Source organism: Branchiostoma floridae, chromosome 2, assembly GCF_000003815.2.
Source record: "Branchiostoma floridae strain S238N-H82 chromosome 2, Bfl_VNyyK, whole genome shotgun sequence".
Lineage (NCBI taxonomy): Eukaryota > Metazoa > Chordata > Leptocardii > Amphioxiformes > Branchiostomatidae > Branchiostoma > Branchiostoma floridae.
Genome location: NC_049980.1, coordinates 35,029,276 through 35,046,756, shown reverse-complemented (window position 1 = coordinate 35,046,756; position 17,481 = coordinate 35,029,276). Strand labels below are relative to the sequence as shown.

At 43.2% G+C, this 17,481-nt stretch overlaps 2 protein-coding genes across 2 annotated transcripts in view; both read left to right on the top strand.

Moving 5' to 3' along the window:
* LOC118405270 (COP9 signalosome complex subunit 2) overlaps positions 1 to 2,139 on the top strand; it is a 35,898-nt gene extending 33,759 nt beyond the window's left edge. Inside the window, exon 15 of the mRNA XM_035804683.1 lies at positions 47 to 2,139. Coding sequence (XP_035660576.1) covers positions 47 to 191 — 145 coding nt within the window. The 3' untranslated portion in view covers positions 192 to 2,139. The remainder of the gene's footprint in view (positions 1 to 46) is intronic.
* A 581-nt stretch (positions 2,140 to 2,720) lies between these two features.
* LOC118410162 (tyrosine-protein kinase CSK-like) lies at positions 2,721 to 17,481 on the top strand (the record flags this gene model as incomplete). Its single annotated transcript, XM_035811694.1, is given in 14 exon segments — positions 2,721 to 3,054; positions 8,814 to 8,870; positions 9,476 to 9,589; positions 10,847 to 10,947; positions 11,606 to 11,825; positions 12,142 to 12,244; positions 12,405 to 12,470; positions 12,740 to 12,842; positions 13,503 to 13,587; positions 14,308 to 14,381; positions 14,869 to 15,001; positions 15,004 to 15,066; positions 15,362 to 15,448; positions 17,277 to 17,481. Coding segments are annotated over 13 exon segments (1,335 nt in total). The 5' UTR covers positions 2,721 to 3,054; positions 8,814 to 8,861.

The window sequence follows — 17,481 nt, the reverse complement described above, 5'->3', positions numbered from 1 at the left end:
TTTATTTTGTTGTCCTCTAACCGATGTTCCTTGTGTTTCCCTGCAGTACAATTAACGGGCGTATAGACCAGGTGAATCAGCTGCTAGAGTTGGACCGCAGTACGCACGGCGCCGCCAGATACACGGCGCTGGACAGATGGAGCGAGCAGATCCAGTCCCTGCATCAATCCATCGCGAACAAAATGGCATAGAGACCGCCCCACCCCCACCTATAGCAGAGTGGACTGTTCCATCCATACCCACAGCAAAAATGTATCGGTCCTAAAGATTGTAAATTCCTCATTCTCACCTGAAGACTGACACCTTATTGTTCTGATCTGTTGTTGCTGCCACTGCATGGCCATGACAGCCTGACACATTCGATGGGTGGACTTGCTGGGCAGAGGAGAGTTGTGGGTTCTTTGTAGCATTTTATCAGCATCTTCTTATGTAGAGCACACTTCTCCCTTTCAGTTTTCTTCTGTACTGTAAAATTATGTCCACAAGATTATCCATTGTGTCAGTCCCTCCTTACATGTTAGGTTCTGTGATTATGTTGCCCAGGATGAAGCCCAGGCTTCTCGGTTAGCTCAGCAGAGAGAGGGAAGTTTGTGATCGATCCAGGCAGGGGCGAGTGGGTTGTACATGTACATGACTGTTCCAATTCCCAAGTACTTTTCTTTCTTAGCTACTTGTTGTTGTTCTGTAGTGCCTAGTGGCACATAGGTCTGCAAGTTTCTTTGCTGTTTATGTAGCAGGGTATATTCCTACAGTGAGGGGTTGCCAGCCCCTCTAAGCTATATATGATGATTTTGTGCACTGTTCCTCAGATGAAAGTAAAGACACCCAAATTTTTAAATGTAATCCCCGGCAGACTCTAAGTAGGCACCATTCTGTAGTGTATTTGTTGGTTTGGACCTTTCCTCAGTGTTGACATGACAACCAGGGTTGTTAGTAGGCTGGTGTTCTGCTGTTCTGAAGGGATGGGACACAAGTTGAAAATAGAACAGACAGTAAGGAACAAAATCAATGGTTCTGTGTACCAGAATGTTCACAACAGCTGCTCAACCCCAAAGTCAACATGTTGATGCAGGACTATGTTGCTGTAAGGGAAGCACTTCAGGTCTCCTGCTTGTGTCTCAATAATGAGATCAGTTCAGAAGATGGCCTCAAACTGATGTACAAGTTTAGTAGAGGTCACGTGGAAACACCCAGACACTTCAGGTTTGCTTCAAAAGTGAAAAAGAAAAAACTGTGTTTGAGAAATTGTTGTCATGTGAGCGCTTTTACTGTTATACCATTGAACTTGGTACATCCTACGCTTATATATTGGTGTTTCTTTAAGAAAAAACAGAGATATTGTTTATGACAAGGATCATTGTTCCTTTTTCTCCCATTCTGCAAAATCGGAACTTAAGTACAAACAAAGGCCAGCATTATTTGCAATCTTCATTGTTGGGTCAGTAACCAAAGCTGAATCCTGTTGACTTTTTTGTTTGTTTTTAAATGCCAGGCTACTACAAATCCTACGTTTATGTAATTCCTTCTTGCTTGACAGAAAAACATAGTGTGTTTGCCAAATACGGCAGTTGTGTCTAGAAAATCTGTTCCAGATAAAATTCTGCCAGAGAACGGATACCAGGTTATCCCTTATAGGCCAAAAAGGAAATGTAAACTTGCCATGGTTGTATAGCCTGAGTACCATCTTCTGTAGTGACCGCTGGCTCAATCCTTTCGCTTGCTAACCACGTTAGCTTTGAGCCAGCAGTCACTACGAAGGATGGTAATCTGCCTAATGGTGGTAACCTTTACTCTAACCACGTTAGGTTTGAGCCAGTAGTCACTACGAAGGATGGTACTCTGCCTAATGGTGGTAACCTTTACTCGTAAGCTAGCTCTTGCTTGCACCACTGTCATATTGTCTGCACTATTTTATGTTTCATCTCCCTGAAAGTTTGTTACCTTCTGGACTTGTTCCCTGAATGTTGGGTATGCTAGCCTTCCCTCCGTGCCGCTATGTTGAGGGGAAGTTTGTTTCTGTACATAATGAGGAGAGTTTTAATGGAGGGAATTGGGACTGGTGTGTGTGTGCTGTTCCAAAGCACAGCCTGCTCCTGGCAGTTCAACCATCATCATCAAATAAAATTTATATCTTGCAAAGTGGCATCGTGTCTCAGTCTTTATTTAACACTTACGTACATGTACTTAGGTGTGCTGGAAATTCAACAACTTCTAGCTATTGATGTGAGAAACATTGCATACGAAAGATACATCATATTACCATTCCCATTCATAGCACGTCAATGCTCTGTTTTATGATAACAAAAGGTAACCCCTTTCCTTCGCTACCTCTTCCCCTGACATCGTAAGTTGGGTACGTTTGTACACCTTAGTGCAGTGAGAAACAACGCTGTCAAGTACCTTTCTCAAGGAGATAACATCTGGCCGGGAATAGAACATGTGATCTGTCAATCCTGTAACATTCAATGCGACTTGTCTTGTCAAATAAGAAAATTAAAAAAAAAACGTATTTTAACAGTATGACTTGTCTGTAGAATTGTCAAAGATGAAAACGCAGCTGAAATATAGGAGAGAGAACAAGCGTCGTCTTCCCATATACACAATGACACGGTGACAAATGAGCTACATGTACTTCTTTAAAATGGGCCTTGGGCTGGCGTTTTAAATCACCCGCCTGTCCTGGTGCATGCCGGGAAATACGCATTTGTCCCCTAGAGGGTCTGGGGTAATCGATCACTTCTTCTGAACCCCAGATCCAACATGGCGGCTGGCGGAAGTAACTTAGAGTAGTTGATGATCAACAGGGTAAAAATCATTTTTTCCTGGCGGCACCTTGGTTTGCTGAAGGCATAGTTAGCTCCCGGAGGCGTGTCTGCTGTTGCTGCACCGTCGGTGTGCGGGAACCCGGCCTGCAGCGTGCACGGGATGAGGAAACTGGCGCTTCGTCCGGCCTGACCGACCGAACCGATCCCCCTTCCTGGTTTGGTGAAGTTTATGAAACGGAGACTTCCCAAAGGAACGCCGTGAACTTGCCCTTCATCCTGTCCAGCTCAGGTAAGGTCAGGACTTCAGGAGCGCCCTGAAGTTTCGTGTAGTCGTCATGATTCATTGTAACACATGTCAGGAGTTGGAAGAATTACTTGGGTAAATACTTGGTGGCTGGCTTTGGTATCTTCCAGATGTGCGGGTTTGGGAGGGGCGGAGAGCGCACGAGGGGAGGGTCAACAGGACCAGCCTCGCGTTATGCTTCATACGGTTATCAATGGTGACACTACAGAGTAATGATGGCTGGGGTAGGGCAAGGAAAGGGTCTGCTAGTTTATCAACCAGGAAAGCGTGTGAGTTGAATGTTACAGATTATAGAAAGCAGAACAACTATCACACTAAACATAGGATAATGTGTGTGATTAAATTCAGTAAATCAGATTTGATCAGTCCGCAGTGTAGCCTACTACTACTACTAGGGGGCTGCAAGTTGAACTGATAGGAGAAATAGCATTCGTCAAGGAACAAATGTTTGTTGTAGATTTTAGAAATAGTTAAATTCAAACTGACAAATTATTTCATAATTTAAAGCTATAATTAGTATAACTATAAAGCACCCACTCCATCATTAACCAGGTAGCACCATGACCAGTGGCAATAGAAATGCAGTTTTGTGTTGTTGTTGTTTACCTTTTCAAACTGAAGTGACCTCCAAGGCCAGTTCACAGCTGCAAATCTGCATAAATGATTTAGCATGTTGCATCACTGTGTGGCTGTATAGGGTAGCTGACTAGAAGGTCTGGGTTGGAATCCCCACAACTTGCAGGAGTCCTGATATCGTGCTGTTGGGAAATTTTAGCTTCAATTTCCTCTCTTAGCCCATGTAAAAATGAGTACCTACCTTCAACCATAGATGCCTTTGTGCATTAACCAGGGGTTCGGTAAGCTAGGAGAGCCCCGCGTGAAGCACATTGACAGTAAAGAACCCACCGCACGTATCGATAAGAGTAGGGGTCCTTCCTGGTGAGTTGCTCAAACATGTAACCTGATACTAGTGCCAGTCAGGTGTTCTACATGTAACCTGATAGTGGCATGCAGGTGTTATACAGCTCGTACTCCAGGTAAGAAATCAACTATCATCATGTATGCATGCACAGATATGCAAAACTTTAAGGTCATCTGAAAACCTTACCTGCAAGTAAAAATGCAGTCCATTCTGTAAAATCATGGGATGGTTTAGAGTTCCTGGCAAAACTACACAGAACTTACAAGTTACAATTCTCTACTGTTTCATTCCATAGACTTTTCTAGTTACAGCAATGTGGGAGGAAATAAAGGTTGTATCACCTGCAGGCAGAAGGAAGTAATTATGATATTATCCAAGTAATTGTAATTTTGAGTCCCACTCTCTTGACCAAGTTGCTTTGATGTCTACATATCTAGTTCACCTCACCTCACATATACTAAATACTATAGGTGCAAACATTAGAACAGATTTAGTGATGTGTTGTAGACTGGAACAATCTACAACAATGTTACTGAGAAAAAAGGGCACATTTAATTCGACCATCAAGGGCGCAGACATCATCTCAGGGAACACCTGCACCAAACCTGACACACCTGCACCAAACCCGACACACCAGCACCAAACCTGACACACCTGCACCAAACCTGACACACCTGCACCAAACCTGACACACCTGCACCAAACCTGACGCACCTGCACCAAACCTGACGCACCTGCACCAAACCTGACACACCTGCACCAAACCTGACACACCTGCACCAAACCTGACACACCTGCAACTAGGGCTGTGTACCTAAATACCCGTACCTGTATATATCAAGGTACAGGTCCGGACCTAAACATCTGTGTACCTGTACCTAAACAAACTAAATCACTATTAAACACCACTTTTTAAGATTGATGGACAAGTAAATCCCAAATCAACAATGACAATGGTGATAATCTTGCAGTTGAAACTTCAGAAAACTTGCAGAAGAAATTGTTTTGAGACTCAAACATGTAATTCCAAAAAATACAAAGATGACAATTTATCACTAGACAAGACAGTTAGCTACATGTCTAACTTACATATACTTGGTTAAACTTTTTTAGGTACAGGTGCAGGTCCGGACCTGTACCTAAACCCGTGTACCTGTACCTGAAATTTGTTTAGGTACACAGCCCTACCTGCAACAAACCCGAAAATTTAGGTGCACAGAAAAAATATAAGGGGTAGAACTCCAACTTATGGTCACAAAAATCGACATGCACCTTCGATTTCCAGCCCTGTCATTGCCAGCTTGCCCACAAGTGTTCCATGTGCCTGCTTCCTCCCACTAGTGTTCCGTTCCATCCATGTGCCTGCTTCCTCCCACTAGTGTTCCGTTCCATCCATGTGCCTGCTTCCTCCCACTAGTGTTCCGTTCCGTCCACGTGCCTGCTCCCTACCACTAGTGTTCCGTTCCGTCCACGTGCCTGCTCCCTACCACTAGTGTTCCGTTCCATCCATGTGCCTGCTCCCTCCCACTAGTGTTCCCTTCCATCCATGTGCCTGCTCGTGTTCCGTTCCATCCATGTGCCTGCTCCCTCCCACTAGTGTTCCCTTCCATCCATGTGCCTGCTTCCACCCACTAGTGTTCCGTTCCATCCATGTGCCTGCTTCCACCCACTAGTGTTCCGTTCCATCCATGTGCCTGCTTCCTCCCACTAGTGTTCTGTTCCATCCATGTGCCTGCTCCCTCCCACAAGTGTTCCATGTGCCTGCTCCCTTCCACTAGTGTTCCATGTGCCTGCTCCCTCCCACTAGTGTTCCGTTCCATCCATGTGCCTGCTCCCTCCCACTAGTGTTCCATGTGCCTGCTCCCTCCCACTAGTGTTCCATGTGCCTGCTCCCTCCCACTAGTGTTCCATGTGCCTGCTCCCTCCCACTAGTGTTCTGTTCCATCCATGTGCCTGCTTCCTCCCACTAGTGTTCCGTTCCATCCATGTGCCTGCTCCCACCCACTAGTGTTCCGTTCCATCCATGCGCCTGTTTGAAGCAAATCCTCTGACCCCACATTTGCTGACAGGTTGGCACATGGCTCACTGTTGGCACATTTGGCTCACAGGAAATCCTTGTTTGCTCTGACAGTACTTGTGAAAGTTCTCACCTCAGGAGCAGGATGATCTGGTCTTTGGGCAGCTTTGCACACTCCAAACTACCATTGAGAACCATATAGATATACAATACATTTTGTATAAACAGATAAGTTAATTGATAAATATGCACTACGGTAGTTGTTAGTAACCAGACTTACTGCGTTGCTCCAGGCCTTAACCATAACACTCAGTCAGAAGCCATGAAAAATATACAATTTCTTTTCATTACAAGGATGTAACCAGTCCATATTCTTTTCAACCAAATTTCTACAGCTTTCAATGAAAACCTCCTTGAAGATGTTTTCTTTTCAATTTGACGGACAACTTAACAACTTGCTACAAGCTCTAAACACTGCAGGATACCGATGGATTGTACTGATTCTAATTAGTGGATGTTGTAATTAGTATCCCAGTAGACCTCAGCTTATGAAGGATTATTATAAGTATTCTGGTGTTAGGAAATGGCCTTGTCCCAAGTCAGGAGGTAATGATTATAAATATGTTCCATCCAAGACATAAATATACATGTTCCAGCCAAGGCAGAGTGTAGCTCAGAGTTGAGGACAGCCGTATATAATTATAAAGCATGGGAAATAACCCACCTCACTTATATTAGTTCTAACCCACCTCACTTATATTAGTTCTAACCCACCTCACTTGTATTAGTTCTAACCCACCTCACTTATATTAGTTATAACCCACCTCACTTGTATTAGTTCTAACCCACCTCACTTATATTAGTTCTAACCCACCTCACTTATATTAGTTCTAACCCACCTCACTTATATTAGTTCTAACCCACCTCACTTATATTAGTTATAACCCACCTCACTTATATTAGTTCTAACCCACCTCACTTATATTAGTTCTAACCCACCTCACTTGTATTAGTTATAACCCACCTCACTTGTATTAGTTCTAACCCACCTCACTTATATTAGTTATAACCCACCTCACTTATATTAGTTATAACCCACCTCACTTATATTAGTTATAACCCACCTCACTTATATTTAGTTCTAACCCACCTCACTTGTATTAGTTATAACCCACCTCACTTATATTAGTTATAACCCACCTCACTTGTATTAGTTATAACCCACCTCACTTATAACCCACCTCACTTATAACCCACCTCACTTATATTAGTTATAACCCACCTCACTTGTATTAGTTATAACCCACCTCACTTGTATTAGTTATAACCCACCTCACTTGTATTAGTTATAACCCACCTCACTTATATTAGTTATAACCCACCTCACTAGTATTAGTTATAACCCACCTCACTTATAAGTGTTAGTTATAACCCACCTCACTTATATTAGTTATAACCCACCTCACTTGTATTAGTTATAACCCACCTCACTTATATTAGTTATAAACCACCTCACTTATAACCCACCTCACTTGTGGAAAAGTGTATGGACTATATATAATTATAAGTCTGTCCAGATATGTAGCATGGGCAGGTTGCTGAGTATGCAACACAAACAAACTAACAAACTCACCCAGTATGACAGATGATTTATAATACTGTAAATGCATTTAATTTCGCGGGGATTTAATTTCGCGGTAGCGGCAAAATGGACATTTCGCGGTGGATTTAATTTCGCGGTAGCGCCATCCCGCGAAATTCAATGCATTTTCAGCACTGCACTGTAGTCACGAACTGCCGTGTAAAACCCGGCGCCTCTACAAACCGCCAGTCGGAAAACACTTGCTGGTTACCCGGTAAGGGTCCTATACAGACGGATAGAACAGTTTCCATGCTTTTGACTTGTTCTTGCGTGAGCCACTGTTACTGATCTAATCGTATCTACCCTCTCAATACGTAATAGTATACAGTAGTACGACCTTTGTATCATGGTGAACATACTGTACAGTACTGTAATACAGTTGGTCGTATGAAAAAATTACATGTGTGTCTTCAGTCAAGACTTCACCGTAGTAAGTATGTCAAACATTTCATTATACAATGACAAAGACAGTACCGTAGTAGTATGTACATGGAGCGGAAAAGGGGCACCTTAGGCGGCGCCAGCAGACGAAATATTCGCGGTGGATTTAATTTCGCGGTGAAGCGGCCGCCGCGAAAACCGCGAATATTAATCCACCGCGAATATTTCTGCATTTACAGTAATGTTGTTGTGAACACACTACGTGCAGTCATATTATTCAGTTGGTAGATATCTGATGTCCACAGTAGATGAGAGAACTGAGAATTATTAATTTGTAAGACATCGCAGCCTCTAGCCTGAATTGTGTGATACAGGACAAGTATATTACAATTTACTTGTAGATGCACCTGTGGACCTTTTCCCAACAGTGAATTTGGTTCCCTGGCCGTAGTACTAGTGCAGTACTAGTGTAGTACTAGTGTAGCACTAGTGTAGTACTAGTGTAGCACTAGTGTAGTACTAGTGTAGCACTAGTGTAGCATTAGTGTAGTACTAGTGTAGTACTAGTGTAGTACCAGCAGTGTAGTACCAGTGTAGTACCAGTGTAGTACCAGTGTAGTACCAGTGTAGTACCAGTGTAGTACCAGTGTAGTACCAGTGTAGTACCAGCAGTGTAGTACCAGTGTAGTACCAGTGTAGTACCAGTGTAGTACCAGTGTAGTACCAGTGTAGTACCAGTGTAGTACCAGTGTAGTCAATAAAGCTTCCTGTGTTCCCTGCAGGTGAGGAGAAAGCTGTGGTGCTGACGACTCTACTCTGGTCCGGCAGCCATGTCAGGGGTAAGCATTCACTTAGTAACATACAGACATACTTGTAACTGACATACATACATACATACATACATACATACATACAGAGATACATACATACAGATATACATGCAACTTATATTCTGTAGTCACAGAAAAGGCATTGAAACTGTCATTTGTATGAAACAGCCACTCAATTTTGATATATCAAAATGAATCTCATCACCTTTTTTGTCTTACTATTTTAAAGACATTTTGTTCCATAAAATCTGTGACTCTAACATTTGATTTTGACATTGACATTGACCACATGGACGTACACATTCAGACACTTGTGTACATGCACATTCTTCAGCACTGTGTGAGTTTAGTTTATTCATCTGTAAGGAAAGACTGTTCAACTTTAAGGAATATCTCTTAAGTCTTGGAAGCATTTGATTATTTGAAGTCTGCAAAGTCAACCTAAAATCTCTTCTCAGCTTCTCATGAATAAACAAACTTTGAAAAAATGAAACAAACAAAAAACATCTCTCAATAAATTGTATAGTATTCCCTACGACTCTCCCCTGTGAGTGTGATAATCTCGGTGGCTTTCCTGTAGCTAGACTAACCCTGTCTCGTTTCTAACCCACTAGGCTAGTTGGGCCCCAGGCACAGAATGTCTGGCCAAATACAACTTCCAGGGAAACAGTTCAGACGACCTACCGTTCAACAAGGGAGAAATACTCACCATTGTTAAAAGTACTAGGGTGAGTACAAGGGAGAAATAGCTTTCGAAAAATGTTACTAGGGTGAGTACAAGGAAGAAATAGCTTTCGAAAAATATTACTAGGGTGAGTACAATTACCATATGATTGTCAAAAGTGCTATGATAGGTACAAGGGAGAAATACCAAATTCAGCATTGTTAAAAGGCCGAGGGTGAGTACAAGTGAGAATGACCACCAAAGCACTTGGGTGATTTCTGATCATTTCTTCTTATTGCAAAGAAGTGAATTGGAAGAAAGTGCATGGACTTATTTTCAAAACTTTGTTATATTTTGCCAAAAAGAAAATGACCCAGCGGATTTTATACAAGCCCCAAGAGCAGTTGTGTTCGAATTTGAATATATTTTTATTTCTGTGCTATTGTAATAAATTCTCTTAATATATGTAGACATAGGCATACTAGCAGTAATTGCACTCCCAGTTTTATCATTTTCTTATTGACTAAAACGCTTTACAGTATCTTTGCTTTTCAACTTCTCTAAAATTAATCTATCTTTTGTAGCATGTAGTTTTAAAACTTCTTCAGAATGAACAAAATATTATGTTAGTTTTTTTAAAAAGTTGTTTACTTATCTTTATCTCCAACGTTACAGATACTGATATTTTATTTTCTTGTTATCTTGCTTTCCTGTGTTGTTCTTTCTAGGAAAACTCAAAACCCATCAGTTGATGTTCTGGACAAAACTGTTAAAAGAAGTTTCAAAGTTTCATCCAGAAAGCATTACCAAACAAATCCATCTTTAATTATGTAAACTGAAGTAGCAGAATATAAAAATGAACACCATGCGAACACGTATGTTCTGTTGGTTGTGATAAAAGTGAACACCATGCGAACACGTATGTTCTGTGGGTTGTGATAAAAGTGAACACCATGCGAACACGTATGTTCTGTGGGTTGTGATAAAAGTGAACACCATGCGAACACGTATGTTCTGTGGGTTGTGATAAAAATGAACACCATGCGAACACGTATGTTCTGTGGGTTGTGATAAAAATGAACACCATGCGAACACGTATGTTCTGTGGGTTGTGATAAAAATGAACACCATGCGAACACGTATGTTCTGTGGGTTGTGAAAGCTTGTTTGTGAGGAGCATCTCTAGTACAGATAGGAAGACCACAGGAACACGTACGTTCCGTTGGTTGTGAAAGTTTGTTCCTGAGGAGCGTCTCACATGTTGTTTGTTTGTTTGTTTGTTTGTTCCTGAGGAGCGTCTCACACGTTGTTTGTCGTGCAGGATCCCAACTGGTACCGTGCCAGAACGCAGGACGGGCGAGAGGGCATGATTCCCGCGAACTACGTGCAGAAACGGGAGGTGGTCAAACTCAACGCCATGCCGTGAGTACAGCTGATCCTACTCTTTTATTCATTATTTTCACATATATCAGAGGTTTGTGTTGGGATCACATCTGAACTTTGCTACTTGATGACGAAGTTGCTTGGCCAAAGAAGCAGCAATTGGCATCTCCTGTTGTGATTCACTTATTCACCACAGGAAGTTGGTGTCTGGATGGAGTTTTTATTTCCTGCAGTCCGGTCTGAGGTCACGCCTGATGAAGCTATGAATGTAGGCAGCAGAGCAGGTCCTGGCAGAGGGTCCGTCTAGTCCAGTGCTTGCAGACAAAGCAAATACCGTGATATAGAACATTCTGTCCTCAACTCTATGGATGCTCCGTCCAAAAGTTTACAATACAAGCAGTCAAGTTTCAGACAGCATATTCCGCCAGCTTTTGTCACATTCATCAATCACCAATGAAACACGCCTGTCTTGCAGACTGTTTGCTAAACTTATTGGGTTCCTTGACTCAATACGTAATATCATTCAACTCTGTCTTGTGCTCCCTCCATGTTTTATGTAGCTGGTTCCATGGGAAGATCACACGAGAGCAGGCTGAATCTCTGCTGAACCCCCCGCACGATGGAATTGTGAGGGAGAGCACCAACTACCCCGGGGACTACACTGTCTAACCTGTCCTGTACTCCATGTTTTATGTAGCTGGTTCCATGGGAAGATCACACGAGAGCAGGCGGAATCTCTGCTGAACCCCCCGCACGATGGAATGTTCCTGGTTCGGGAGAGCACCAACTACCCCGGGGACTACACGCTGTGTGTCAGCTTTGGCAGCAAGGTCGAGCACTACAGGGTCATCTTCAAGAACAACAGGCTCACCATCGACGAGGAAATCGACTTTGAGAACTTGACAAAGCTGGTCGAGGTTTGTTCCATTTTTGTCTGTTTGTGTACTTTGTAAAATACACAGGATTTATCAAACTGTTAGGTTAGGTGCTAATGTGTCCCAATCTTGATCCATACTTCCTAAGATTTCTGCTGTTTCGGCCAAAGTGGAGAGGTTTAATTTGGCTGTTGCAGGTTAATGTGCGTGCCGTTTGGCCCAGTGCTTGCTGTTTGGCCCAGTGCTTGCTGTTTGGCCCAGTGCTTGCTGTTTGGCCCAGTGCTTGCATGTATTTTGAGCCCTGCATGTATCTGAGGCTTATTATGTTCTCCTGTTGGTGCCCTTGTTTCTGCTTCAGCATTACGAGAAGGACGCAGACGGCCTCTGCACCACGCTGAAGAAACCCGTCCCCAAGAAGGGAGGTCAGGGGTTCTCCGTCGACTCTCAGGCTTTCAAGGATGGTGAGTGTCATCTGCATGACTCTGGGGTGTCCCGTTACGCTGATAGTGTTATGTACTTTGATATAGAACATTTATGAATTTCAGAAGATGTAACTTAAAATGTAACATGATTATATTAAGGTTTGAGAAAAAGCTGACGACTTGTCTGCTCTGTTTGCAGCTGGCTGGGCCATCAACAGAAGTGAAGTGGAGCTGGGCAAGTCTCTGGGCAAGGGGGAGTTCGGAGGTATCTGTGTCTTTATAATATATATATAGATAGGTATAACCACCCTTCAGCATAACACACCAGCTTCTGTATCAGCATCTGTATAGCCTTTAAAACCACCCTTCTGCGTCACACACCAGCCTCTGTCTGGTAACATAAACAGTTTTTAGGTTCTGGTGTTTTGTCTGATCTCCTGGTGGTAAGCAGGATGATTAATATTGTAGTGGTTTTGAGTTGTAGATATATACATGTAGCTCCTAGTGACTTTTTGATGCTGAAATGTTTTGCAGATGTGATCCAGGGTGTGTACAGAGGAAGGCTGGTCGCCATCAAGTCGCTGAAGGACACCAGTAAAGCAGCGCAGCAGTTTTTGGCAGAAGCGTCTGTCATGACGTGAGTGTTGTCACAACATGGAGGGCTGGGAATAAGGCAGTGTTCTATTTTACCTTTAGTTAGAAAACACACATTTTGATGAGTTTTCAGGGTAGAAGTTTCTTGAAATCCTGCAAATTTCCATTCTAACTCTTACTGTACTGTAAAGCCTATGAAAGAAATGTAGTAGCGTTACCTGTTTCCAGACCTATCCTAAAACTGCCGACCCTAGCCTTTTTGGGGCGGGCAGTGGAATCCGGTTAGAGTTTTGTTCAGCCTGCTTCGTTTTCAAGTATAAAAATAATAGTAATGAAGGATAAATGTATCCACAGATTAGTAACCAAATACGCACAAAATCAAAGTTTGTCATTGAAAATATAAGCGTCCTCATGCACAATTGTTAAACTGTTTTGTATCACAAGAGTTTTGGCAAAGTAAATAAAAGAATTAAAATTAAAAAATAGATAATCCCTACATACTGACCCGATTTCTTTTCATAGGCCAAATCTGAATAATTTTTCAACCTATTATTTCTTTTTTAACCCAAAATTGTCCACAAGGAGGAAATGGGAAATTATGGTGAAGATACATATAGTGACCAAATCGAGTAATTACACATTTTCTATTTATGAAAGTTTACAGCAGAATGTAATTACAAGGTTGTTGCTTCCCTTATTGCAGAGCTGTTTCACATCCCAACCTGGTGCAGCTGATAGGGGTGTGCTTCGGGGACCCCATCTTCATCATCACAGAATTCATGGCAAAGGTACGTGGTTTTATCATCACAGAATTCATAGCAGAATTCATGGCAAAGGTAGGTGGTTTTGATCATAGAATTCATGGCAGAATTCATGGCAAAGGTAGGTGGTTTTGATCATAGAATTCATGGCAGAATTCATGGCAAAGGTAGGTGGTTTTCATCATCACAGAATTCATGGCAAAGGTAGGTGGTTTTCATCATCATTACAGAATTCATGGCAAAGGTACGTGGTTTTCATCATCATTACAGAATTCATGGCAAAGGTACATGGTTTTCATCATCACAGAATTCATGGCAAAGGTGCATGTACTACCAGGTTTTCATCATTATTACAGAATTCATGGGAAAGATTCAATGTTTTTATCATTATTGAATTTATGGGAAAGGTATGAGGTTTTCAACATAACAGAATTCGTGGCAAAGGTATGAGGTATCTCTTATGAGTTACATTCTAGCTGACGTACTCCACTGTACTACAACATTACACCAGATGGCAGGCTTGGGGAAAAGCTTTTTAACCTTCAAAGCAAGTTGAAGGAAGATCTAGAAAGTCTGAAAATTCTTTCTGCAATTGGACTCTTCATAAAGGACGCCATTTTTGTTGAGAAGTTATTACAGGGTAGAACCAGACAGTGTTTTTATACCACCCCCTTGAGCTGACAGTACATGTACATGTCTGCTGTGCCCCTTGAGCTGACAGTACATATACATGTCTCCTGTCCCCAGGGATCACTAGTCGACTATCTGCGCTCCAGAGGAAGGTCCGTCATCACAGCGTCTGACAACCTGCAGTTCTCATGGTACGTTTACTGTTTATATTCATCTGCATGAAACAATGGAGATATTGTTTTCGGTTTGTATGTGTTTGCGGGTGTGTCCGTGTATGTGTGTGTGTGTGTGCGTGTGTGTGTGCGTCTGTGTGTTAGTGTCTGTGTGTGTCTGTGTGTGTGTCTGTCTATCTGTGTTTCTGTGTCTTTGTGTGCATATGTGTGAGCGTCTGTGCATGTGTGTGTGTCTGAGTGTGTGTATGTGTGTGCAAGTGTTTGTGTGGGTGTGTTTGTATGTCTGTCTGTGTCAAGTCTCTGTTTCAAGATATTTGTGGTCAACATACTCAATAACATTAGAACCTCTGGACAGATTGTAATGATATTTGGAAAGTGGATTGAAAAGTGAAAATCTATATGTTGTTCGTTACTAGTTTTATGGAATATTCTTGCATCAGTTTTACCTAATGTGATAACATCTGTAACGGCGTGGTGTAACCCACTGTCATTTTGTTCAACCCAGTAACATCTGTAACGGCATGGCGTACCTGGAATCCAAGAACCTGGTGCATCGAGACCTGGCCGCCAGAAACGTGCTGTTATCCGAGGAGGGGACGGCGAAAGTGTCGGATTTTGGGCTTGCGAGGGAGATGAACTTGATAAGTTAGAAGGAGGCAAAGTTCCTGTAAAATGGACAGCACCAGAGGCACTTAGACATGGGGTAAGTCTTAAATACAGCATAGTATTACTTAGACAAGTGGAATAAATGCTCTATTGGAAAGAGTTGTACAGAAAACAAAATGCTAGGGACCATGGTTTCCTGTAATAACCCCCCTGTACTGGGCAGTGCAAAGCCCAGGGTATGATTAAACAGATGTGATGTATTGTGAACAGATGTGATGTATTTTGGACTGTTATTTTTCCTGTGAATATCACCTGCTCTCCCATCCGGAGCAGTGCTTTACCCAAGGGACTTTCACAGGTGAAAACTTGGAAACTGTTATTTCTTTTTGCAGCATTTCTCTACAAAATCTGATGTCTGGAGTTTTGGCATCTTGCTATGGGAACTCTACTCATATGGCAGACCCCCGTACCCCAGAGTGGTGAGTCACAGTTTCTTGTGTAGTACACAGCAGAGTGGTGAGTCACAGTTTCTTGTGTAGTACACTTCCCCAGAGTGGTGAGTCACAGTTTCATGTGTAGTACACTTCCCCAGAGTGGTGAGTCACAGTTTCTTTGTATGAATGAATGGTTTATTAAAACGTGATACTTCGCAGCCAGAAGCTGAATTAAGTATACGGTACAAATCAAGCATGGCAAAACAACATATCACAACTTATCTTAAACTTTAAAACATCAATATAAATGTTCTCTTTAAAAATGTACGATTACAATTATAGTCAATACAGCAAAAATTAACTTTAACTTTAAGACAAACGTTATGTAGACATATAGACCTTATGTAGATCTTAATTGGAACATGATTAAAAATCGACTATTCACACTATTGTAGAATACTTCCCCAGAGTGGTGTGAGTCACAGTTTCTTGCAAAGGAAATTTCTCTGGAAAGCTCATGGCAGATGAAGTGGCACATGTTGTGCGGATGAGTAGCATATGTTGTGCAGATGCAGTGGCAGATGTACTAATCATTCCTCCCCCCCCCCCAGCCCATAGCAGATGTAGTGGCCCATGTTGTGCAGATGTTGATTACTAAGTGTACCTGTACCCCCTCCCCAGCCCATAGCAGACGTAGTGGCCCATGTTGTGCAGATGTAGTGGCCCATGTTGTGCAGATGTAGTGGTGCATGTTGTGCAGATGGTGATGACTAAGTGTACCTGTACCCCCTCCCCAGCCCATAGCAGATGTAGTGCCCATGTTGTGCAGATGTAGTGGCCCATGTTGTGCAGATGTTGATTACTAAGTGTACCTGTACCCCCCTCCCCAGCCCATAGCAGACGTAATGGCCCATGTTGTGCAGATGCTGATTACTAAGTGTACCTGTACCCCCCTCCCCAGCCCATAGCAGATGTAGTGGCCCATGTTGTACAGATGTTGATTACTAAGTGTACCTGTACCCCCTCCCCAGCCCATAGCAGATGTAGTGGCCCATGTTGTACAGATGTAGTGGCCCATGTTGTGCAGATGCTGATTACTAAGTATACCTGTACCCCCCTCCCCAGCCCATAGCAGACGTAGTGGCCCATGTTGTGCAGATGTAGTGGCCCATGTTGTGCAGATGTAGTGGTGCATGTTGTGCAGATGCTGATTACTAAGTGTACCTGTACCCCCCTCCCCAGCCCATAGCAGCTGTAGTGGCCCATGTTGTGCAGATGTAGTGGCCCATGTTATGCAGATGTAGTGGCCCATGTTGTGCAGATGTAGTGGCCCATGTTGTGCAGATGCTGATTACTAAGTGTACCTGTACCCCCCTCCCCAGCCCATAGCAGATGTAGTGGCCCATGTTGTGCAGATGCTGATTACTAAGTGTACCTGTCCCCCCTCCCCAGCCCAAAGCAGATGTAGTGGCCCATGTTGAGAAGGGGTACAGAATGGAGCCTCCGGAAGGCTGTCCCATGTTGATTACTAAGTGTGCCTGTTTCCCCCCAGCCCATAGCAGACGTAGTGGCCCATGTTGTGCAGATGTAGTGGCACATGTTGTGCAGATGTAGTGGCCCATGTTGTGCAGATGTTGATTACTAAGTGTGCCTGTTCCCCGACACCCCCCCCCCCCAGCCCATAGCAGACGTAGTGGCCCATGTTGAGAAGGGGTACCGAATGGAGCCGCCGGAAGGCTGTCCCATGTTGATTACTAAGTGTGCCTGTTTCTCCCCCAGCCCATAGCAGATGTAGTGGCCCATGTTGTGCACATGTAGTGGCACATGTTGTGCAGATGGTGATTACTAAGTGTACCTGTACCCCCCTCCCCAGCCTATAGCAGATGTAGTGGCCCATGTTGAGAAGGGGTACCGAATGGAGCCGCCGGAAGGCTGCCCTGAGGACATCTATGCGATCATGAAGGAATGTTGGCAGATCAGCCCCGACAGAAGGCCGTCCTTCAGGAAGCTTCTACAGCAGCTGGAAACCGCCCGGAGTGTGTTGGTCTGACTCCTGGCCTCTGACCTCTAACCTCTAA